The 25736-nt window shown below is 41.2% G+C and overlaps 1 protein-coding gene across 1 annotated transcript; it reads left to right on the top strand.

Annotated features, from left to right (window-relative positions):
• The first annotated feature begins 4698 nt into the window (after nucleotides 1-4698).
• On the top strand, nucleotides 4699-24522 carry LOC115147709 (myosin heavy chain, fast skeletal muscle-like). Its single transcript, XM_029690013.1, has 40 exons — nucleotides 4699-4743; nucleotides 4875-5102; nucleotides 5412-5558; nucleotides 5755-5911; nucleotides 6329-6356; nucleotides 6598-6706; nucleotides 6868-6960; nucleotides 7134-7194; nucleotides 7343-7441; nucleotides 7778-7881; nucleotides 8411-8549; nucleotides 8784-8902; nucleotides 9070-9219; nucleotides 9314-9484; nucleotides 9660-9963; nucleotides 10303-10367; nucleotides 10463-10550; nucleotides 10667-10784; nucleotides 11838-11961; nucleotides 12406-12542; nucleotides 13181-13436; nucleotides 13675-13917; nucleotides 14258-14434; nucleotides 14531-14676; nucleotides 14856-14946; nucleotides 15289-15678; nucleotides 15799-15925; nucleotides 16113-16231; nucleotides 16432-16628; nucleotides 16763-16946; nucleotides 17024-17189; nucleotides 18959-19083; nucleotides 19221-19529; nucleotides 19751-19954; nucleotides 20096-20221; nucleotides 20342-20512; nucleotides 23247-23351; nucleotides 23454-23549; nucleotides 23957-24088; nucleotides 24403-24522. The coding sequence occupies exons 2-40, from the start codon at nucleotides 4887-4889 to the stop codon at nucleotides 24421-24423; spliced, it is 5814 nt and encodes a 1937-aa protein (XP_029545873.1). The 5' UTR covers nucleotides 4699-4743; nucleotides 4875-4886; the 3' UTR covers nucleotides 24424-24522.
• Nucleotides 24523-25736: the final 1214 nt, after the last annotated feature.

The raw sequence follows: 25736 nt of genomic DNA, 5'->3' as shown, positions 1-25736 counted from the left end.
CCAGTTACTGCCAATATAGGCACAAACTTGGGAACACCTAAAAAATAATTTCCTTCTCTGTTATGGACATGTAAAAAAAAAAATGTATACCTTTTAAAAAAAAAACCTTTTCCAGAACAGGACACAGGCATGTCTGATGCAGTTTGGAATACATGGCATAATGAATATCTTTAAGTGTTTTGGTTTTTCCTGTAACCCCCCCAAAAAGTCCCCTTCAATCTGGGAATTAAAATCATCAATCTGAATAAAATGATCCAGCTTTAAATCCTTTTGCAAAATGTTCCACGATGATGAGGCATCAAAGCTAAAAGGACATGTGTGTTATCAGAGTTTAACCCCCTGCTCTTCATGAAGTACCTGTGTGTTATCAGAGTTTAACCCCCCTGCTCTTCATGAAGTACCTGTGTGTTATCAGAGTTTAACCCCCCTGCTCTTCATGAAGTACCTGTGTGTTATCAGAGTTTAACCCCCCTGCTCTTCATGAAGTACCTGTGTGTTATCAGAGTTCAAACTCTCCCCTGCTCTTCCTGGACTTCCAATGGATTTTTTTGTGTTGTTTTGTTCCAAACTTATTAGGTTCAGGAACTGTAGAATATTTCAAATCTGTATCTACTCAAGGTGTAATAACTGCCCTCTCTGATATCTGTGTTAGAATAGGCAGTCTTTTATCTTAAATTCCTTTCTTAGATGGCCTCTTGTATTCCTTTCTTTACACTGTATAAATACGTTCTCTGCTCTGCACATTACAGACCACAGGTCCCTTACCTCATCATTCCATTAATGCTTGTTCAGCTTGTAAACTTTCTTGACTTGGGAGTGTATTCTTTATTCACATAATTTCCCCCCATTTCAGAATATATGACATCACAAAATGTTTCATACCACTCGTATCAATCAAATTGTGTCTCTCGAAATCCAAGCTGTCTTTTGATGAGTTCTAACAGTGTTCTGTGTGCCATTTCAGACCAGAGGAAATAATTTGGCATATTTATTTTCTTACATTTATCCCTTTGCAGGGTATGTTTATATTGCCCTGAGTGAAGCTCAGTAGTCGCTCAGAAAATGAATGTCCAACAGAAAAGGTCATAAATAAAGGTCATCATTGAAGCCAGCTCAGCTGCTAAGCAGTTAACTTCAGAGTGTAATAAAAGTTTGAGGCAGTTATATCGCTGTCAGCAATATGAGTGGATAAGAATATTGAAATACTGTACTGGTGTTATGTAAGTCATAAGAATCCTACTGGACCGTTTTAGCAAACTGAAATGTGAGACAAAAAAAGCGCATCCAGCATCTTCAATAGAACATGGGTTGTTCCACATAATGAGTCCCTTTTGGGTAGTGAATCTTGGCCAATGAAAACGTTTTATTTCACCTAATTTTAATATTCCGTCATAAAGAGCACATGTTGAACTTAATCAAACACATGTTTTCCAATCTCAAGAGGTTCAACTAAATAAATTGTAATGCCCATCGAAGGGAGTAGACCAAGGCGCAGCGTGTTGAGTGCTTATATTTGTATTTATTATACTGAAACACTATAAACAAAACAAGAAAATGACAGCCAGCAGTTCAGTCAGGTTAACATGAACTAAACAGAAAATAACCACCCACAAACACAATGAGAAAAATCCCTACTAAAATATGGTCTCTAATCAGAGGCAACGAGATTCAGCTGCCTCCAATTAGAGACCAACCCCAAACAATACCAACATAGAAATAGATACCCTAGAATAAACCTAGAAATAGAAGAACATAGAACATAACCCAAAACACACAAAACAAACACCCCCTGCCACGCCCTGACCAAACTACAATAACAAATAACCCCTTTTACTGATCAGGACGTGACATAAATACTATAGTAAGAGACTCTTACGTGCCAAATTAGGTATCACGGTGGACCGTAACAGGGTTGAGGTTGTCATCTGAAATCAGCCATGAATCCCCTCGTGACAAGCTTGCTGTGTGCAACAGGGAATGGCAATTGAATGCAAGCTTCACAAAAATGTGTTTATTGTTGACATTTTTCTAGTCTCTCTATCTAAGGGTAACGTGTTATGCTCGACCCATTCCGTTTTCCACCACAAAACACCACAAAATGGCCAAAAAGAGTAGAACCAGCTCACCGGCTTTTACACAAAGATTTGACTATTAGATGTTCAATGTTTGCTTTGAAAAACAGATTCATCATATTAAAACATTCAGTTCAAATTTTCCTTAAAATTAATCACATGAAATAAATAATGATCTTCCAACATGTATTTGCAACAAAACAACTAGAAATGATAAAATGATTGTGGTTAAGGGGGTTAAAATCTTCCTAGAAGTCACAGAGGGTTCACAGAGGGACATTCCTAAATGCATGAATTTTGCCACTTTAGCAAGTCTTTATTTATATTAGAGATCAGAGCATTTAATTTAATATAACAGGCTTTTAAAATGCAATATTGGTGCACAAGTTCTACTTAAAATGTCAAATGGATGCTAAAGGGACTCATTTCGTGAAAACGACTATCATACTGTTGATAAACTACATGACCAAAAGTATGTGGACACCTGCTCGTTGACCATCTCATTCCAAAATCATGGGCATTAATATGGAGTTGGTCTCCCCTTTGCTGCTATAACAGCCTCCACTCTTCTGAGAAGGCTTTCCACTAGATGTTGGAACATTGCTGCGGGGATTTGAAGTTGGGAGGTTAGCCCTGGCTTGCAGTCGGCGTTCCAATTCATCCCTAAGGTGTTCGATGGGGTTGAGGTCAGGGCTCTTTGCAGGCCAGTCAAGTTCTTCCACACACATCTCGACAATCCACTTCTGTATGGACCTCGCTTTGTGCACGGGGTCATTGTCATACTGAAACAGGAAAGGGCCTTCCCCAAACTGTTGCCACAGCCTGAACCATGAAAAAGAGCCCCAGACTATTTTTCCTCCTCCACCAAACTTTACAGTTGGCACTATGCATTCAGGCAGGTAGCGTTCTCCTGGACTCCTCCAAATCCAGATTCGTCCGTCAGACTGACAGATGGTGACGCGTGATTCAACACTTCAGAAAACGCTTTTCCTCCAATGGCGGCAATCTTTACACTCCAGCCGACGCTTGGCATTGTGCATAGTGATCTTAGGCTTGTGTGTGGCTGCCATGGAAACCCATTTCATGACCAGCCGACAAACAGTTATTGTGCTGACGCTGCTTCCAGATGCAGATTGGAACTCGGTAGTGAGTGTTGCAACCGAGGACAGACTATTTTTACTCACTTCAGCACTCAGCAGTCTCGTTCTGTGAACTTGTGTGGCCTACCACTGCTCCTAGACATTGCCAATTCACAATAACAGCACTTGTTGACCGGGGCAGCTCTAGCAGGGGAGAAACTTCATGAACTGACTTGTTGGAAAGGTGGCGTCCTGTGTCACATTGAAAGTCACAGAGCTCCTCAGTGAGGCCATTCTACTGCCAATGTTTGTCAAAAGAGATAGCATGGTTGTGTTCTCGATTTTATACACCTGTCAGCATTGGGTGTGGCTGAAATAGCCGAATGCATTCATTTGAACGGATGTCCACATATTTGTATGTATGTGTATGGATAGTGTAACAACACATTAGATTTAACAGTTTTATGAGCTTTAATTGACAGCCTAAATGTTTATTTTCTAGATTTTAAATATTCATTTAATATGGTTCCACCAGGGTGATAAATCAAACTAAGCAAATCACGAGGTAACGGCCAACTCCATCACAAGCACGAGGTGAGGAGACAGTTCAGATGTGTTTACAAGCTAAATAATATAAATAACTGGTGAACATATATATAAAGTTGTTGATGAGGATTAATGCTACTAAAATGGAACTAAATAAGGTCAGATTAGATTTAATGAAAACTATTTTAGTTGTAGTGGGGCAACATGGACTCAGTCCATTACAGTATATGAGGTTCAGTAGAAGTAACATTGGGATGAATTTAACTTTGATAATGTCATAATTATTCGAAATTACATCTTTCATTTACATAAATTCTGTGAAATTTAATTCAGAGACAAATATGACATTAAAAAGTAATGTCATGGGAGTGTGGTGCTCCTGGAAGTGGGAGGTGCTAGTGATACACAGAAATAAACAGGTCTCTCATCCAATTCATTTCCTTTCCCAGAGTGTTCCATAATTAACTTTTGCTTGGTTAGCACTTCCAACCAGATATAAGGAGGCTGAGGCCCCAACATCCATAAGTCAGATACCTTCTTCCTCTGTGGTAAGACCTCTCCACCTCCTTAGATTTTTACATTTGTCTCATCTTTGCACTCAGCATCTGAGGCAGTAGCTAACTGCACTGTTTGAATTGACTTATGCATTTCTCTTGTAAGATTTGACAATATGCAAACAAGTGGCATTTATTTAAAAATATGTATTTCTTCATTATGTGTTTTACTTCAAATCTGTAACTTTCATTTACAGTAAAAAGTGGTGCTCCTGCACTAGAAAGGGTGTTCTAGAATGTAACTGGGTTTTCAGGTATTTCTTTGAATTCCTGAAAGAATGCTTAGTAAAGTGAGTTGCCATTAGGAAAATGAAAGTTACCAGTTGCACCTGTAATTAAATTGGAATTGGCTGTAATGCCCCTTCAGGGCTAAATGATAAGGCTTTAGATATGTGTGTTTTCACAACACTCGAATGTTTCACACTTCCCACTTCATATTTTTGTCACAGGGTCCTCCAAGAAGTACACATTCATCTGTAGGAGGGGAAAAAGGTGAGACAGGGTTTGAGTCTCCACATAAAAAGTGATGAGATTATTCTGAGAGATACCTCTCACCTAACTCTGTTGACTGGGGAGGAAGCACCACAGAGTCAATCATGTTTCTTGTTTCATCTCTTTCCTAGTTATCCGTCACCATGAGTACGGACGCTGAGATGCAAATCTACGGCAAAGCTGCCATATACCTTCGTAAATCTGAGAAGGAGAGGATGGAGGCACAAGCCGCACCCTTTGATTCAAAGAACGCCTGCTATGTGGCAGACAAGGTGGAGCTCTACCTTAAGGGTCTGGTCACTGCCAGGGCCGACGGGAAGTGTACTGTAACAGTCACGAAACCTGATGGCAGTACGGAGGTAAGACTGATCTGAAAAGTTACTCTAATTCTCCAATCAAGTAAATATACACATTGGCATTTGTATTCTTGCTAACAGAATATAACCTTCAAGCACATCATTTTTATCGCTGCTATTAAAAAATTGTATGGAATGTCTTATGTTGACTAGTCAACAATCACCAGTTATGTGTCAGTGGGTGATAACAAATGAGTTGGATTAAATGTGGATATGCATTTTTTAAACGATTATGCTTGCACTTAATGAACAAAAAGCATTCAGTCATGTCTACTTTGATCTGTGTGTAATCTATATGTCTGACTGTTTCAGGAAGGAAAAGAGTTCAAAGATGCAGACATCTATGAGATGAACCCCCCTAAGTACGACAAGATTGAGGACATGGCCATGATGACCTACCTGAATGAAGCCTCTGTGTTGTATAACCTCAAAGAGCGTTATGCAGCATGGATGATCTATGTAAGAAACCTGCACATACAAACACTCACATACATGAACATAAGAAATACACACATACATGAATGGTAGAAACCAAAACAAATCAATACAGTCGACCCACATCAGTAAACCAAAGTACACCCACATCCTCACATAGATCCAGGTAAAAGTACATCTGACTTTACTAATCCACAAATGTAATTATGCTTTCATCCAGACCTACTCTGGGCTCTTCTGTGCCACGGTGAACCCCTACAAGTGGCTCCCAGTGTACGACGCAGAGGTTGTCAACGCCTACAGAGGGAAGAAGAGGGTGGAGGCTCCACCCCATATCTTCTCCGTCTCTGACAACGCCTTTCAGTTCATGATGATTGGTACGAGCTCTCATGGATGGATGGATGGATGGATGGATGGATGGATGGATGGATGGATGGATGGATGGATGGATGGATGGATGGATGGATGGATGGATGGATGGATGGATGGATGGATGGTTAGATGTATTGTTTGGTTGGCTGGATGGATGGATAGTTGTGATTGATGGATGATGGATGTCAATAAGTGCATATGGATCTCAAAGTCCATAAGTGCTTACGGATAGATGGATGGATGTATCAATGGAAATTAAAATATGCTTCAGAAAGGTATCTACTGTTTTCTAACAGTTTGCTGGGAATGTCTGATTCACTTGATTGGAACATTTTCCTAAATTACATTTTTGATGACGCTATGAATGAAATAATGTCCCCATGTGTTTTGAGTATGATAAGTAGTATATTTTCTGGTTCCAGATAAGGAGAACCAGTCCATTCTGATTACGTAAGTTGTTTACTAAAATGTCACTTGAGAAAGTGTTTCTATTGTAATAAGTTGGGTCACTTGGTGTGATGAAGTAAATTACATTATGAATGGATTATGACGTTAGGCTATGTGTAATAACGAGTCAATGAGTGGGAATATTTGTTAATTACGGTGTAATTTCAATGTTATTTCTTAGTGAAAGCAAATTTTAATCTCAAACATATAACTAAAACCCCTCTTTGTCTGTCATATAAACCAGTGGAGAATCCGGTGCAGGAAAGACTGTCAACACCAAGCGTGTCATCCAGTACTTTGCCACCATTGCAGTGTCTGGTGGCAAGAAGGAAGTAGACCCCAACAAAATGCAGGTAGGTTGTTCTTATGTTTGCCTTTAAATCACATTTGGATGTTGGATGTGTAAACTTTTTTCCAGCTGTGAATCATGTTTCAAGAAATTTGTTCAAGCAATCGAGCGAAAACAAACTAACACTTTACCAGTTTCTGAGCAACTTGTGTTGATCTCAATCAGGGGTCTCTTGAGGATCAGATCATTGCAGCTAACCCTCTGCTGGAGTCTTACGGTAATGCCAAGACAGTGAGGAACGACAACTCGTCTCGCTTTGTAAGTATGAAGGGCATACTGTGGAAGTTACCTTATATTGGAAAAATGTATTTCAGTGGTTTCCTTTTGTTATATCAATAGATGTCCAACAAACTGTAACATTTAAAGGGGTCTATCAAAGTAAAATGTTATTTATTTGTTGACCTATTTCTAACCCCCATGCTCTACGACAGGGTAAATTCATCAGGATTCACTTCCAAGCTGGTAAACTGGCTAAAGCTGACATTGAGACCTGTGAGTTGGTTTTGATTGTTTCTCAATTCTTTCCTAAATTCAAATTCTTTTTGGGGGAGATTATATCATTAAATGTTATCTCATGGTCTCTCTCTCTTTCTCACTCTCCTTGTGTCACTAAAACTTTCTCTCTCTCTTTCACCCTCAGACCTGCTGGAGAAGTCCAGAGTGTCCTTCCAGCTTCCCGATGAGAGAGGCTACCACATCTTCTTCCAGTTGATGACAGGCCACAAACCTGAGATAGTTGGTACGGCAAAGAAGAGGTTCAGGGGAAATTATTCCCATCCCCATCTATGGAATATATATAAAATATTCATAATCCACACTAATAATACTATTACAATGAGTACATCCAAGGTAACATGGCATCTAGACATTTGGAAGATCTTTGGGAAAGATCTATCAAGTAATGCACCTTGATGCACTAGTCCACAAGCCTCAGTCCCCTCTTTTGATGCTATTTATTATATACTACATGTATCATTGAGTCCATCTACTGAGTAAAGGAGGGAGAGATACTGTAAAGGTAGGACAGCAGAATTCTAAGAGATTTAACTGACAAGCTGTTGTCCATTGTCCACAGAAATGACGCTCCTCACCACCAACCCCTACGACTTCCCCATGTGCAGCCAGGGTCAGATCGCTGTGGCCAGCATCAACGACAATGAAGAGCTGGATGCCACAGATGTGAGTTAAACAAAGGGTTCACCAAACACTAGATATGGAATAGGTCGGACCACCATACATACTGAATGTACTGTGCAATTCAAAGTTGGTAGCAGCTGAGAATTTATGATTTTTTTTTTACAGTATATTTACATTTTTGTCATTTAGGAGACTCCATTATCCAGAGTGATTTAGTGAGTGCATACATTTTCATACTGGTCCCCCGTGGGATTTGAACCCTCAACCTCGGTGTAGCAGGTGTCCTGCTCTACCAACCGAGCTACACGGGACCAATGACTTGTGTTAGTTAGGCATGTGCCTCAAGCCAATCTTCATAACTTCACATTTCGCCATGTAAGGCATCCACAAGAGAGCGCAACTAAGTGCCCTGTGGAACTGTGTAAAACTCCTTTTGTGTTTCCATCACTAGTGTGTTGGCCAAGAGTCAAATCTATCCATCCCATTCGATCTGGAGTGAGCCCAGAACTGTAGTGTAACTGAGCAAACTACTGTTCAGTTCATCACTGTTGTACTTCCTCTTTAATGCCAGGATGCCATTACAATCCTGGGCTTCACTAACGATGAGAAGATTGGCATCTACAAGCTGACAGGAGCTGTAGTGCACCATGGCAACATGAAATTCAAGCAGAAGCAGCGTGAGGAGCAGGCCGAGCCAGACGGCACAGAGGGTGAGTTCCACTCATAGATATACAATATGTAGAGCATTAGTCCCATTCCCTGTCCCCAACATAGAAATAGAACACCTAAGACAGACAGTGCCACTTGAAAGTCAGGCAGGAGATCATTTTTGGAGACCAAAATACCACCTTCAGATATGATTTGGCCTAACTGTTCTGTCAATGTGAAATCAGAAACAAGTGATCTTGTGTCACTGAATCTGTTGTTGTTGGCTCTCTCTCCAGTGGCTGATAAAATCGCCTACCTGCTGGGCCTGAACTCAGCTGAGATGTTGAAAGCTCTGTGCTACCCAAGAGTGAAGGTCGGCAACGAGTATGTGACCAAGGGACAGACTGTGGCTCAGGTAAGACTGCTAAACACAGAATCTACAATTTTCTGAGAACAGGAATGTTCGTGGGGATGAGTGGTATGCTTTTTTTAATAGTAATGTTGTTTTTCCCAAGCTCGTATCACCTTATCACTAGACATGGTCAATATCTCATGTAGTAATTTGAGGTATTATCATTGCAGGTTAATAACTCAGTCTCGGCTCTGGCCAAGTCCATCTATGAGAGGATGTTCTTGTGGATGGTCATCCGTATCAATGAGATGTTGGACACCAAGAATCCAAGGCAGTTCTATATCGGTGTGCTTGACATTGCCGGGTTTGAGATCTTTGATGTGAGTATGAGACCAGAACAAGACAATTAGTTGTGATTGAGATGGATTACAGTCTTGTATGATGACATGATCCCTTTTAAAATAATATCAACAGTACAACAGCATGGAGCAGCTGTGCATCAACTTCACCAATGAGAAACTGCAACAGTTTTTCAACCACACCATGTTCGTCCTGGAGCAAGAGGAGTACAAAAAGGAGGGAATCGTCTGGGCCTTCATTGACTTCGGCATGGACTTGGCTGCCTGTATTGAGCTTATTGAGAAGGTATAATGGACCGCCACAGCAAAGCTCTTAGGGACCATTATTATCACTGTGGTACAATGCATCTGACTGTTGCGAACTCAATATGTTTCCTGTTATGTGCCCCTAAATGAATATAATCCTATATTGTTTACTAAAGATGTGATGTTATATATACTATACCTCTCTTTTCATAAAGCCATTGGGCATCTTCTCCATCCTTGAAGAGGAGTGCATGTTCCCCAAGTCTTCAGACACTACCTTCAAGGACAAGCTGTACGCCCAGCATCTTGGCAAAACAAAGTCGTTTGAGAAACCCAAGCCTGCCAAAGGCAAGCAAGAGGCCCACTTCTCCCTGGTGCACTACGCTGGTACTGTGGACTACAACATCACTGGCTGGCTGGAGAAGAACAAGGATCCCCTGAACGACTCAGTTTGTCAGCTGTACGGGAAGTCAGGAGTCAAAATTTTGGCTGCCCTGTATCCTCCTCCCCCTCCTGAGGGTAAGACTAGTATCACGTCACAATATTTAACTAAATAATAGTTGTAACTCAGACCCAAATGTTCTTTAAAGTCTTTCAATGTATACCAATTTCTTAGGGTGTTTTCACCAGGTTAATTTATTCATACACTTGGTTAGTTCAAATCATACAATAGGTGTTATATTACACAATGACATTGGCAGCATTTGCCTCTAGCTAAGTGTGAAGTTGAATTAGTCTGCTCGCTGAAGACAACACCACTCTAGATTTCTTACATACTCTTATTATTATTCTATTTATTCCACCCCCTCTAGGAAATGTACTTTTCTAGTTATCTTTTACTTTTCCCCATTTTAACAGATAAAGCCAAGAAAGGAGGCAAGAAGAAGGGTGGTTCCATGCAGACTGTGTCCTCCCAGTTCAGGGTGAGCTTTTGAAATGTGTTTATTCAGTCCTTCAAAAGGTGCAATTATCATAAACTACAGTATGTCTGAGAAAATGGTTTGTAACCCTCCTACAGGAGAACTTACATAAGCTGATGACCAACTTGAGGAGCACTCATCCTCACTTTGTGCGCTGCCTGATCCCCAACGAGTCAAAGACTCCAGGTACAATAAATATTGAGTTAAATATGTAATCTTATCAGTACAGTATCAGTAACCTCAACCATTCCAATCTTTAACCTGTTTATGAGTATTAAAAGAGACTTGGTTTGTTTTACCAGGTCTGATGGAGAACTTCCTGGTTATCCACCAGCTCAGGTGTAATGGTGTACTGGAGGGTATCAGGATCTGCAGAAAGGGCTTCCCCAGCAGAATCCTCTATGCTGACTTCAAACAGAGGTACACACACACACACACACACACACACACACACACACACACACACACACACACACACACACACACACACACACACACACACACAGACATTTTTGGCACTCTTGATAAAGATGAGCAGAGAAGACTGTATCAAATAAATAACACTGATACTGAGCTATATTGTATGGTTTAACGTTTGTAACAATTATATTATTTTATACTCAGAGAAAAAGATTTTGTTTAACAATTCATATTTTATTTCAAGATAGGGCTCATAATTATTGACACCCCTGTTTTCAATACGAGGATAATGGCACTGAGTCTTTCTCTAGAATGTTGTATGAGATTGGAGATCACATGGGGAGGGATCTTGGACCATTCCTCCTTACAGAATCCTTCCAGATCCTTGATATCCATCATCTGCACTTATGGACTGCCCTCTTCAATTTAACCCACAGGTTTTCAATGGGGTTCAAGTCTGGAGACTGAGATGGCCATAGTGAAATGTTGATTATGTGGTTGATTAACCATTTCCTTGTGGATTTTGATGTGTGCTTGGGGTTATTGTCTTGCTGAAATACCCACCAGTGGCCACGTTTCAGCCTGCTGGGTGAGGGTAGCAGGATTTTGGCTAAAATGTCATGGTACTGGGTAAAGTTCATGATGCCGTTGACCTTAACGAGGGCCCCCAGATCAGTTGACGTAAAGTAGCCCCATAATATCAATGATCTACCACCATATTTTACAGTAGGTATGGGGTTATTTTCCTCATCTACATATTTTACAGTAGGTATGGGGGTTATTTTCCTCATCTACATATTTTACAGTAGATATGGGGGTTATTTTCCTGATATACATATTTTACAGTAGGTATGGGGTTATTTTCCTGAAATACATATTTTTTTAGAATCCAAAAAGCATTTTGACCATACCATATAGCTCAGTATTTGTATTATTCATTTTATACAGTCTATTTTGCTCATCTGTATCAAGGGTGCCAATCATTTTGAACCTCACTGTATACCAATCAACCAATTACAACTTGGCATATTTTAAAAATGTCCCCTCATTCAGGTACAAAGTACTGAATGCCAGTGTCATCCCTGAGGGCCAGTTCATGGACAACAAGAAGGCTTCTGAGAAGCTGCTTGGATCCATTGATGTGAATCACGAGGATTACAAGTTTGGACACACCAAGGTCAGTCAAAAACCCCCAGTAAAAGCTGACAACAAAACACAACTTGAATGATAATTTAAACCCGTACCATATAAAATCTCTCCAGGTGATCTATCCATCCTTTTGTTCTTTCTTCTTCATTTCACTAATGGAAAAGGTGGAAAAACATTGTAGTGTTTTTCTTCATAGTCATGCATCACAAGTATAGAAGAGAAACTAAACTCATTATTATGTGCATTGTGTTAGAGTGGTATGGCTTCAGTTATCTGTATCTGTGTAGATTATCAATCTACAACTGTACAATAACTAAACATTTAGAAACAACCTGTCACATGGTTTGTTTGTAACCATTACATTGTTAATGTTGTTTAAATCAATCTAGTGGTGTTGTTCCCCTCTTTTGATTTAACCGTTTCTATCTGTCACCATCTGTGGTTCCATTGACCATGTTAACTTGTGTCTCAGGTGTTCTTCAAAGCCGGTCTGCTGGGTGTCCTGGAGGAGATGAGAGATGAGAAGCTGGCCACTCTGGTCGGCATGGTCCAGGCTCTCAGCCGTGGATTCCTCATGAGGAGAGAGTTTAGCAAGATGATGGAGAGGAGGTGAGGAATAGTAGACATCTTGGCAAAGCTTTCTGTCAACCAGTTGTATCTAATGCATTATGATTACATACTGTATGTGCTGTGAGTTGTTCAGAATGAGAAAGTACATCTTATAATGGTCTACTAAAGCTTTTGGTTTAATTCATTTAGTCCAGAAATGGATGTAGCAACTAAGGATTCTAGCTTTATAGTTGCAGTTTGGGATTTGGCTGTTCAATTGTCATTTAAATGTGTGATATTTACCCATTAATTCTTGAAGAATATAAAATATCTCATGAGCTTAGCATGACTGTCAGTCCTGGCCCCCTTCCTCAGCTGTAAACAAACAGTGGTGGGGGTTCCATTTTGTTATTATTCGACTCCCGGAATGCAGCTTTATGAAACCTCCCACTGGTCATTTCCATGTAATTTCAACCCCAAAATTAAATGTGATGACGTTGAAACAACCTGGATTTTAAACAATTATCAATGTAAGGGAATTGTCTTTTATTTTCACTCAGCTTTTAATCTAAATCCAATAACATTGTGACATTTTTGTTGATTTAACGTTGAATTCAAGTTAGACCAAAAGTAAATCAAAACTAGATGTTGAACTGGGATGTCACTCACCATGCCACTCTGTCCTTTCTGTCGAACAGAGAGTCCATCTTCGCCATCCAGTACAACATCCGCTCATTCATGAATGTGAAAACCTGGCCATGGATGAAGTTGTACTTCAAGATCAAGCCCCTGCTGCAGAGCGCTGAGACTGAGAAGGAGCTGGCCAACATGAAGGAGAACTATGAGAAGATGAAGACAGACCTGGCCAAGGCTCTGTCCACAAAGAAGCAAATGGAGGAGAAGTTGGTGTCCCTGACGCAGGAGAAGAACGACCTGGCGCTCCAAGTCGCATCTGTGAGTCAGCAACTACCCTCGTATGGGCACATTTACATACACATGAATACACACACATACACAGACATATGAACACACTGTAAAGTATGTGGCTAACTCACACATTTTTATTGACCATGTTATATATTGTATATATTTCATGAATTTCTACTGATTTGCTCTGACCTCTTTGAGTAAAATGTATATTTTGATACACAAAGTGAGGCCTCTGATTTGTTTACTCCTGTTCTGAAACCAGGAAGGAGAGAGTCTGAACGATGCTGAGGAAAGGTGCGAGGGGCTCATCAAGAGCAAGATCCAGCAGGAGGCCAAACTCAAAGAGACGACCGAGAGGCTGGAGGATGAGGAGGAGATCAATGCTGAGTTGACTGCCAAGAAGAGGAAGCTGGAGGATGAGTGCTCTGAGCTGAAGAAGGACATTGATGACCTGGAGCTCACCCTGGCCAAAGTGGAGAAGGAGAAGCACGCCACTGAAAACAAGGTCTTGTGTTTTACCATAGACAGTCTAACCAAACAATAATACAATCAAAACATAGCTTAACAGAAATGGAATTCAAGTTGTATTGTGGGTGCAGGAAAAATTAAGACACAATAGTAGAATTTCAGTTGCGGGGAACTCCCAACATTCATTGCATGTTCTGCTCCCCCTCATTTATGATTTCCATTCAGTACACTGGCATGGTGAACACTGACATCTAGTGTTGAATCTTTAGTACAGTAATTGTTGATTTCATTTTTTATCGAAATGAAATGAATGCAATATATAACAAACTAAATCTCCCCTTTATGGTGAAGTGTAATTACGTTGTGGCCATTTACAGGTTAAAAACCTGACAGAGGAGATGGCGTCTATGGATGAGAGTGTTGCCAAGCTGACCAAGGAGAAGAAAGCCCTCCAAGAGGCCCACCAGCAGACACTGGATGACCTGCAGGCAGAGGAGGACAAAGTCAACACTCTGACCAAGGCCAAGACCAAGCTGGAACAGCAAGTGGACGATGTGAGTGGAGTTTGACATTTTGGCCATGATAGCATGTAAGATGATATTATCTTCAGTTGTTTAGATTTTAATAATATATGTGTTTTTATCTTCTAGCTTGAGGGTTCTCTGGAGCAAGAGAAGAAGCTCCGTATGGACCTTGAGAGATCCAAGAGAAAGCTGGAGGGAGATCTGAAACTGGCCCAGGAGTCCATAATGGACCTGGAGAATGACAAGCAGCAAGCTGATGAGAAAATCAAGAAGTAAACACAAACAAATGACTACAGTATTACTTGCCATAATGGTTGTCCTTGACTAATTATTGTTATTATGAATTAGCACTTGAATGGTATTCTTAAAAGCAAAGTGAATGGTATAATACTCTCCCTTTACATTATCAAACAAAAACAAACTCTGCAATCAACATATTTTTGATTCTTAGGAAGGAGTTTGAGACCACTCAACTCCTCAGCAAGGTTGAGGATGAGCAGTCTCTGGGAGCTCAGCTGCAGAAGAAGATCAAGGAACTCCAGGTACAGTACAGGATATAAGCTCCAGTAAAGAAAAGCACAGACTTGAATCATTTCCTGAAAAACATTATTTTGGTAGCACACATTTATCCCAGTGGCTTCTGATGGCTGAGTAGGTTGGACGATGGTGCTTCTTGGTGGTGATTCTAAACATTGTAAAGATGGTGATTCTTACCATTGTGATTTTGGTTCCTGCATGGGACACTGTCTACTGAATATATTAGTGTAACTGGCTTTGTATTAAACACATTTATGCAAAATATACATACTATTATTACTTTGTGAGGTTTGATTGTTTCAACTGTATTGTAGTGTTCATCCCCCTGCTCCTGCCCCCTGTTCTAGGCCCGTATTGAGGAGCTGGAGGAGGAAATTGAGGCTGAGCGTGCTGCCAGGGCTAAGGTTGAGAAGCAGAGGGCCGATCTCTCCAGGGAACTTGAGGAGATCAGCGAGAGGCTGGAGGAGGCCGGAGGCGCCACTGCTGCTCAGATTGAGATGAACAAGAAGCGTGAGGCTGAGTTCCAGAAGCTGCGTCGTGATCTTGAAGAGTCCACCCTGCAGCATGAGGCCACAGCCGCCGCTCTGCGCAAGAAGCAGGCCGACAGTGTGGCTGAGCTCGGGGAGCAGATCGACAACCTGCAGCGCGTCAAGCAGAAGCTGGAGAAGGAGAAGAGCGAGTACAAGATGGAGATTGATGACCTCTCTAGCAACATGGAGGCCGTCGCCAAGGCTAAGGTGAGTAGTAATGTTTTGATCAAGCAGTGTTGAGGATGGTCAACTACATTACCATTCAAGTGAACTGAAGTTGACAGGAGTCACATATATAAAGTAATGAAGGTACATGTTCACTAACAGGGCAATCTGGAGAAGATGTGCCGTACTCTTGAGGACCAGCTGAGTGAGCTCAAGACTAAGAATGATGAGAATGTTCGCCAGGTCAACGACATCAGTGGACAGAGGGCCAGACTCCTGACAGAAAATGGTACCATCAACAATGAACAACAAGCCAATGCTTTCCTTCAGTAGAACAAAACATGTATTAAGGGCTAAATCCACATAGTTTCCACTATACTATTCACCACCTAAAATTGCCCTACGATTCCTCAACATACGTTTTCAATCTTAGAGAACAGAAACCTTATTAACAAGATATTCCCCCGTCCCTGCAGGTGAGTTTGGTCGCCAGCTGGAGGAGAAGGAAGCCCTGGTGTCTCAGCTGACCAGAGGCAAACAGGCCTTCACCCAGCAGGTGGAGGAGCTGAAGAGGGCTATTGAGGAGGAGGTCAAGGTAAGGGACTCAAAATGGACTGCACGTCCACAGAGTTTAGAGCTATATCTTTATATAGACGGTGACTACGCCATCCTCTGAGACTCCTACTGTCTCTCCACCCTCAGAGACTGCTTCTGTCTCTCCACCCTCAGAGACTGCTACCATAATTTGTTTTATTATCTCTCTCATATCTCTTTGTCTTTCTTTCTTTCTCACAGGCTAAAAATGCACTGGCCCACGGTGTCCAGTCTGCCCGCCATGACTGTGACCTCCTGAGGGAGCAGTTTGAGGAGGAGCAGGAGGCCAAGGCAGAGCTGCAACGCGGCATGTCCAAGGCCAACAGTGAGGTGGCTCAGTGGAGGACTAAGTATGAAACTGATGCCATCCAGCGCACAGAGGAGCTGGAGGAGGCCAAGTGAGTCGCACGTAACAGAAAAACTCAGATATGGTGTGAATGGTTAGAGTGGTAGGGGCTCTGAGAAAATGTTACATCAACATGTATTGTAACATTTGTTTCAGCTCATTAAACCTCCCTCTGTCGTCCAACAGGAAGAAGCTGGCCCAGCGTCTGCAGGATGCCGAGGAGACCATTGAGGCGACCAACTCCAAGTGCGCCTCCCTGGAGAAGACCAAGCAGAGGCTGCAGGGAGAGGTGGAGGACCTCATGATTGATGTTGAGAGAGCCAACGCATTGGCCGCCAACCTCGACAAGAAGCAGAGGAACTTTGACAAGGTGAAAATGAATAAACCTATATTTGTTAAAAACTCTTCATCTTCGACTTCTAATGAAAATTTCATGGATTTCCTTAGGTTCTGGCAGAGTGGAAGCAGAAGTATGAGGAGGGCCAGGCTGAGCTGGAAGGAGCTCAGAAGGAGGCTCGCTCTATGAGCACTGAACTCTTCAAGATGAAGAACTCCTATGAGGAGGCTCTGGATCATCTGGAGACTCTGAAGAGAGAGAACAAGAACCTGCAACGTGAGCATTTGACAGCAGTTCTATTTGGCTCATGTTTGACTAGTGTTTTGAAAATGGAGGGAACTGCAATCATCAAAATTACTATTACACCATTTCAGAAATGTCATGTTCAGCATAATTTTTATATATTGTTTTACTTGTAGACAGTATTCCTTTGAATATTCAAAATAAGTGGTAGGCAATTATATTTGCAAGATGCTATGAGGTAATGTTAGTTAATGAACTATTAACTTCTCTGGGCTAGGTGGGACGTGACCGTCCCACACTATTCAACAGCCAGTGAAATAGCATGGCAGGAAATACAAAACAGCAAAAATCTCATAATTTCATTTTCTCGAAGAATCAACTATTTTACACCATTTAAAAGATAAGACTCTTGTTAATCTAACCACATTGTCCCATTTCAAAAAGGCTTTACGGCGAAAGCATAAAATTAGATTATGTTAGGACATAAACTTCACAAGAAAATCCACACAGCCATTTTCCAAGCAAGGACATGCATCACAAAAACCAAAAGTACAGCTAAAATATTCACTAACCTTTGATGATCTTCATCAGATGGCACTCATAGGACTTCATGTTATACAATACATGTATGTTTTGCTCGATAAATGTCATATTTATATCCAAAAACATCATTTTAAATTGGCGCATGATATTCAGAAAATGTATTCCCACCAAAACCACTGGTGAATGTGCACATCAATTTACAAAAATACTCATCATAAACGTTGATAAAATTTACAACAGTTATTGAAAGAATTATAGATACACTACTCCTTGACGCATCCGCTTTATCAGATTTCAAATTAACTTAACGGAGAAAGCACATTGTTCAATATTCTGAGTACATAGCTCAGCCATCGAAGCAAGCTATACAGCTACCCACCAAGTTCTGGCATCAACAAAACTCTGAATTAGTATTATAAATATTATCTTACCTTTGCTGATCTTCGTCAGAATGCACTCCGAGGACTCCTTCTTCCACAAGAAATGTTTGTTTTGTTCGAAAAACTCCATATTTATGTCCAAGTACCTCCGTTTTGTTCGTGCTTTCAGATCACTATCCAAAGGCATAACGAGCGAGGGCAGTACCAGAGACGAAAAGTCAAAATGTTCCATTACCGGTCGTAGAAACATGTCAAATGTTGTTTACAATCAATCCTTAGGGTATTTTTAACATAAAACGGCGATAATATTCCAACCGGACAATAGCGTATTCATTCCAGGAGAAAAAGAAGGAACGGGTGATCCCGAGATCACCCATCACCAAGCCCTTTGTCCATAGGCAGTCCACTCATTTACTGAGCTACTATTCTCTGCCCAGTAACAGGAAAATGATGAAAAAACTTTCTAAAGGCTGTTGACAGCCAATGGAAGCCTTAGTGAGTGCAACGTGACCCCACAGACACTGAAGTTTCGATAGGGATTCAAAAGAAGAACCACAATTCTCAGATTTCCACACTTCCTGGTTGGATTTTTCTCAGGTTTTTGCCTGCCATATGAGTTCTGTTATACTCACAGACATTCAAACAGTTTTAGAAACTTCAGAGCGTTTTCTATCCAAATCTACTAATAATATGCAAATATTTGACTCTGGGCCCGAGTATAAGGCAGTTTACTCTGGGCACGCTTTTCATCTGAAATCGAAAATACTGCTCCCTATACCCTAAAAAGTTAATATGATTCAATGTCAAATTCAGCGCACTAGCATATCCACTGAAAATCTCCCAAGTCTAAACTTCTTGTGTGTGTGTGTGTGTGTGCAGAGGAGATCTCTGACCTGACTGAGCAGATCGGAGAGACTGGCAAGAGCATCCATGAGCTGGAGAAGGCCAAGAAGACCGTGGAGACAGAGAAGTCTGAGATCCAGACCGCTCTGGAGGAGGCTGAGGTACAAACTACAGCTGTTTGATGGAAAAGCAGTGTTACACTAGCCAATGCCAGCTACAGTTATTGTAGTCATATATATTTAATTCCTACATCTAAATATATTGAACACAACTGGCCTGACTGATTCTGTTTGTCCAGGGAACACTGGAGCACGAGGAATCCAAGATTCTGCGTGTGCAGCTAGAGCTGAACCAGATCAAGGGTGAGGTGGACAGGAAGATCGCTGAGAAGGATGAGGAGATGGAGCAGATCAAGAGGAACAGCCAGAGGGTGGTTGACTCCATGCAGAGTACCCTGGACTCTGAGGTCAGGAGCAGGAATGATGCCCTGAGGGTGAAGAAGAAGATGGAGGGAGATCTGAACGAGATGGAGATCCAGCTGAGCCACTCCAACAGGCAGGCCGCTGAGGCCCAGAAACAGCTGAGGAACGTCCAGGGACAGCTCAAGGTAAAGGGACTGGGACATCAGGCTCAAAAACCTGAACATGGAGAGGGATTTGTTTGTGAATCTGTAGAAAAAAATAGAACAGAGGAATTTAATAGAGTGGACAATGCACTGTAGAAATTTAGGGATACTGGGTAAATTCTTCCCAATGAACATTTATATCACCCATCCTATCACCCCTATTTCCACAAGTCCTAATGAAAGTATGTTCTTGTGAACCCCAGGATGCCCAATTGCACCTTGATGATGCCGTCCGTGTCGCAGAGGACATGAAGGAGCAGGCAGCCATGGTGGAGCGTAGAAACGGTCTGATGGTGGCTGAAATTGAGGAGCTGAGAGTTGCTCTGGAGCAGACAGAGAGAGGCCGCAAAGTGGCTGAGACTGAGCTGGTAGACGCCAGCGAGCGTGTTGGACTGCTGCACTCCCAGGTATGGGTCAAAAGCCATTTCCAACCAAGCACACTGTTTAAACACACCTTGAATTCAACAATGCTTGCATTGAGAGTTTAATCATTTCAGCCTTGTAAATTCTCTTTAGAGCTAAACAAATCGTCTTGTTTCCTCCTTCAGAACACCAGCCTTCTGAACACCAAGAAGAAGCTGGAGACTGATCTGGTGCAGGTGCAGGGAGAGGTGGATGACATCGTCCAGGAGGCCAGGAATGCAGAGGAGAAGGCCAAGAAGGCCATCACTGATGTGAGTCCTTGAATTGCATCATCTTGATTTGTCCCTAAGGGCCAATGGTAGCTGGGCTGGTTACGAACAACAAAGATCTCAGAGGAACGTTATGATGAATTAAACAAACTACTTTTCCAGGCGGCAATGATGGCTGAGGAGCTGAAGAAGGAGCAGGACACCAGCTCTCACCTGGAGAGGATGAAGAAGAACCTGGAGATCACAGTCAAGGACCTGCAGCACCGCCTGGATGAGGCTGAGAATCTGGCCATGAAGGGAGGCAAGAAACAACTCCAGAAACTGGAATCCAGGGTGAGTTATCAGCAGGGTGGATTTGGGGTTGGATTAAAAGACAGTTTGCTGGAAATGTATTTGATCATGTAAAATACACTGGAGCATTTTGCAATTACTTTTTCTCTCATTAACCCACCTAAATCAGGAGTTCCCGAATGTCTTTGCATCAGGGACCTCTTCATAATATCAGAACACAAATCTTACATTAGAGTGCGATATAAATAGCATCCACACAGTTTTACTATGACTTCAGCAGTGCATGGTCGGACTAATCAAGTCTTGGCCCCTGGGAAATAACATTTGAAAGTCCCCTCTCTTGGCATCAGAGGGAATATTTTCCAGTTCAAGCGTCCCACCCTAGTCAACAGCCAGTGGAATCGCGTGGCGCGAATTACAAAGACCTCAAAAATGCTATAACTTCAATTTCTCAAACATATTACTATTTTACACCATTTTAAAGACAAGACTCTCGTTAATCTAACCACATTGTCCGATTTCAAAAAGGCTTTACAGCGAAAGCAAAACATTAGATTATGTCAGGAGAGTACCTTGCCAAAAATAATCACACAGCCATTTTCAAAGCAAGCATATATGTCACAAAAACCAAAACCACAGCTAAATGCAGCACTAACCTTTGATTATCTTCATCGGATGACACTCCTAGGACATTATGTTATACAATACATGCATGTTTTGTTCAATCAAGTTCATATTTATATAAAAAAACAGCTTTTTACATTATAATGTGATGTTCAGAACTAGCATACCCACCGAAAACTTCCGGTGAATTTACTAAATTACTCATGATAAACGTTCACAAAATACATAAGAATTATTTTAAGAATTATAGATACAGAACTCCTTTATGCAATCGCAGTGTCAGATTTTAAAATAGCTTTTCGGTGAAAGCACATTTTGCAATATTCTGAGTACATAGCTCGGCCATCACGGCTAGCTAATTTGACACCCACCAAGTTTGGGACTCACTAAACTCAGAATTATTATCAGAAAAATTGGATTACCTTTGCTGTTCTTCGTCAGAATGCACTCCCAGGACTTCTACTTCAACAACAAATGTTGTTTCGGTTCAAAATAATCCATAGTTATATTCAAATAGATCCGTTTTGTTCGTGCGTTCAGGTCACTATCTGAAGGGTGACGCGCGAGCGCATTTCGTGACAAGAAATTTCAAAATATTCCATTACCGTACTTAGAAGCATGTCAAACGCTGTTTAAAATCAATTTTTATGCTATTTTTCTCATAAAATAGCGATAATATTCCAACAGGGCAACGTTGTATTCATTCAATGGCTGTAAGAAAAAAATTGAGAAGTCTCGTGAATGCGCATCTCAGTCTCACTGTCCCCAGGCTGACCACTCACAAACAGAGCTGTTGTACTTTGCCCAGAGACAGCAGACACCACATTCCACTTTCTGGTGGCTTTAGAGAGCCAATTGGAGCCTTAGAAAGTGTCACGTTACAGCACAGATGCTGTATTTTCAATAGAGATGCAACAGAAGGACAACAAATTGTCAGACAGGGCACTTCCTGTATGGAATCTTCTCAGGTTTTGGCCTGCCATATGAGTTCTGTTATACTCACAGACACCATTCAAACAGTTTTAGAAACTTTAGAGTGTTTTCTATCCAAATCTACTAATCATATGCATATTCTCTTTTCTGGGCAAGAGTAGTAACCAGTTTAAATCGGGTAAAAAAAATTATCCGGCCGTGCAAATACTGCCCCCTAGCCCCAACAGGTTAAAGCATAAATTACAGTGCAATTATGTTCCAAAAAAAAATTGGGAATATGTTACACTTATGTTATGGAGTTGAGAACAATTGGAGCCAAGATATAAAAATGTATTTATCTAGTTGTTTCATTTAGGCTTGTACAATTCTTCTAAACTGCTGTCACGCCCTGACCATAGAGAGCACTTGGTTCTCTATGGTGTTTAGGTCAGAGCGTGAGACAACGTGTGACAACTGCAAGTTAATTAATAGATTCAATAATAATAATACAAATTCATGATACATGAACACACATTCATCCAATTCATCTAGAAGGCTAACGGCTAAATTAGCCTGTAGGCTACAAGATTTTCATAAGTTCATGAAAACATAACATCTTAACAAACATTACTCTCTAGAATATGGTGCTTTTCCACTCGCTTACCTTAAAAATAAAGACATAAAAATGTATTTATGTCGGTGCTTCTGTCTTGCTGTGGCAAACTTCGCAATCCCCCATAACAGACGCAAACTCATAACATTAAAACAGGTGAGTGGCGGCCTCTATTGGCCATACTGGTACTGCAACATGTACTGCTAAATGCATGACAAAATCGGTCAAATAAAAAAGAGTCCTATATATTAATACTACAAGAAGAATTGAGTTTAAAAATATTTACAATTGTTGGAATAGTGTGCCTACCAGTATCCCTGGGAGCCTCCCATGCCCATGTTGTACATCTAAGGGTTAAGAACATAAATAGTGGATTAATAATATTACATTGTATTGTATTGGACCTTCTAATCTTGTTCCACAGATCCTTGGTAGTTTCATCTGTTGTTGCTAGCAATATTCATGAACAAATTTAAATGTTAATCCCACTTTGGGAACCACTTGGAAAAGTACATAGTGAAAGACAACAATTGTGCCTCCTTGACTGGGTAGAAGACTCTACCTCTGTTTTACAAAGATTTGTTTCACCACCTCAAACAAATACCCAAATGTATTTGTTCCACAAAGGTGCGTGAGCTTGAGACTGAGGTGGAGGCCGAGCAGAGAAGAGGTGTAGACGCGGTAAAGGGAGTTCGCAAGTATGAGCGCAGAGTCAAGGAGCTCACTTACCAGGTAAGAGATAGAGAAAGTGCCATCTTCACACACTTGACACTAACACAGATAGGTTTGTGTATAAAACTATTGTGACATTGATTCTTTGATCTTCTCCCACAGACTGAGGAGGATAAGAAGAACGTTGGCAGACTTCAGGACCTGGTAGATAAGCTGCAGATGAAAGTGAAGGCCTACAAGAGGCACGCTGAGGAAGCGGTGAGTCACATACTGAGTTAAATCCCCCGTAAACATTACAAAACTTAATGTCCGTACAATTTAGTTTGAAGTAAGTGTTGCTACAGCACATCAGTCAACAGGGATAATTGATAGTGCAAGTAATTGCTGATGAAATTATACACCTTTCTGAGTGCCTCCTATTCCTATGTGTAACCAACTTAAAGGAGAGGGGGTTGAATATGAATTTGCTGGTCTAGTGATCGTGCTGGAGGCGGTTTGATCCCCTGTTCTGACATACACTCCTTCTGTTGTATCATCTGTCTACCTGTACAGATCGCTATCCTAAATCTGTCTTTTTTTAATTAAAAAAATTGACAGAATATTAATTTGCTACCTGAAGCATCAAACTTGAAATGCTGATGCTCTTCTCTCTTTTCCTCACCCAGGAGGAAGCAGCAAACCAGCACATGTCTAAGTTCAGGAAGGTTCAGCATGAGCTGGAGGAGGCTGAGGAGCGTGCTGACATTGCTGAGACTCAGGTCAACAAGCTCAGAGCCAAGACCCGTGACTCTGGAAAGGTACAGAACTGCTGCTAAACCTATACCTGACTCATGTTCAGATATGACCACATCAACACCATCTATGATTCAGTCTTCTCAGAGGTCAATACAGACCTTTTACACTTGTTCAGCTGTATTTAAGATCACCAAGCAGCACGTTTCAGGAATTGCTAAAAAAGAAAGGTTAATTCTGTTGGTACTTCAAAATTTAAAATCCAAGCTGAGCACTGAGCATTAAATACTTGATCTTTATATCCTGTCCAAGTCAGTCCATATATTTATCATGTTCATTATTATTACTGATCCATTATATTATTTCTTTCTTCTCACAGGGAAAAGAAGTTGCTGAATAAATGAAGACCAAAGTCTTACCATTTTCCTGTGTTGCATAAAATATGATTTTCATGGTGAAATGTTGAGCATTGATTAAAAACATGTGGATCTACATACACTTCCTTTGTGACTGTGGACTTATTACTTAGCAAACAGATTTTTCATACCATAAAATATTGTACTTTAATTAATGGAGCAATTTGGGATTCCAAAAATAACAAAGCAGACACCCAAATAAAGCAGTAACTTTTTTTGGTAAACATCTGAGGGATGAGGATGGAGAAATGTAACCACTATCAAATTCTCAGACTGAGCTATGGATGTAAGGACTGATCATCCATAACATAAACATTATGAGGTTGAACAAGCTAGTAATGGGGTTGCAACAATGTCTGCAGATAATTTTAGAAAGAGAGGGTCCAGATTTTCTAGGCCGGCTGATTTGTAGGGGTCCTGATTTTGCAGCTCTTTCAGAACATCAGCTATCTAGATCTGGGTGAAGGAGAAATGGGGGAGGCTTGGGAGAGCTGCTGTGGGGGGGGGGGGGGGGGGGGGGTACAGGGCAGTTGACCAGGGTTGGGGTAGCCAGGTGGAAAGTATGGCCAGCTGTAGAAAAATGCTTATTGAAATTCTAAATTATCGTGGATTTATCGGTGGTAACAGTGTTTCCTAGCCTCAGAGCAGTGGGCAGCTGGGAGGAGATGCTCTTATTCTCCATGGACTTTACAGTGTCCCAGAACTGTCTTGAGTTTGTGCTACAGGATGCAAATGTATTTTTGATAAAGCTAGCCTTAGCTTTCCTAACTGCTTGTGTATTTTGGTTCCTAACTTCACTGAAAAGTTGCATATCACGGGGGCTATTCGATATTAATGCAGTACGCCACAGGAAGTTTTTGTGCTGGTCAAGGGTAGTCAGGTCTGAAGTGAACCAAGGGCTATAGCTATTCCTGGTAAAAAAAAATGAATGAGGCATGGTTATTTAAGATGGTGAGGAAGGCACTTTTAAAGAATAACCAGGCATCCTCTACTGACGGGATGAGGTCAATATCCTTCAAGGATACCCGGGCCAGGTCGATTAGAAAGGCCTGCTCGCTGAAGTGTTTTAGGGAGCGTTTGACAGTGATGAGGGGTGGTCGTTTGACCGCAGACCCATTACGGATGCAGGCAATGAGGCAGTGATCACTGAGATCTTGGTTGAAGACAGCAGAGTTGTATTTGGAGGGCAAGTTGGATAGGATGATATCTATGAGGGTGCCTGTCTTTACGGATTTGGGCTTGTACCTCGTAGGTTCATTGATCATTTGTGTGAGATTGAGGGCATCAAGCTTAGATT

This window comes from Salmo trutta, chromosome 14 (genome assembly GCF_901001165.1).
Source record: "Salmo trutta chromosome 14, fSalTru1.1, whole genome shotgun sequence".
NCBI classification, from domain to species: Eukaryota; Metazoa; Chordata; class Actinopteri; order Salmoniformes; family Salmonidae; genus Salmo; species Salmo trutta.
Note: the sequence above shows the minus strand (reverse complement) of the source record. Positions and strands in the feature narration are given on the sequence as shown.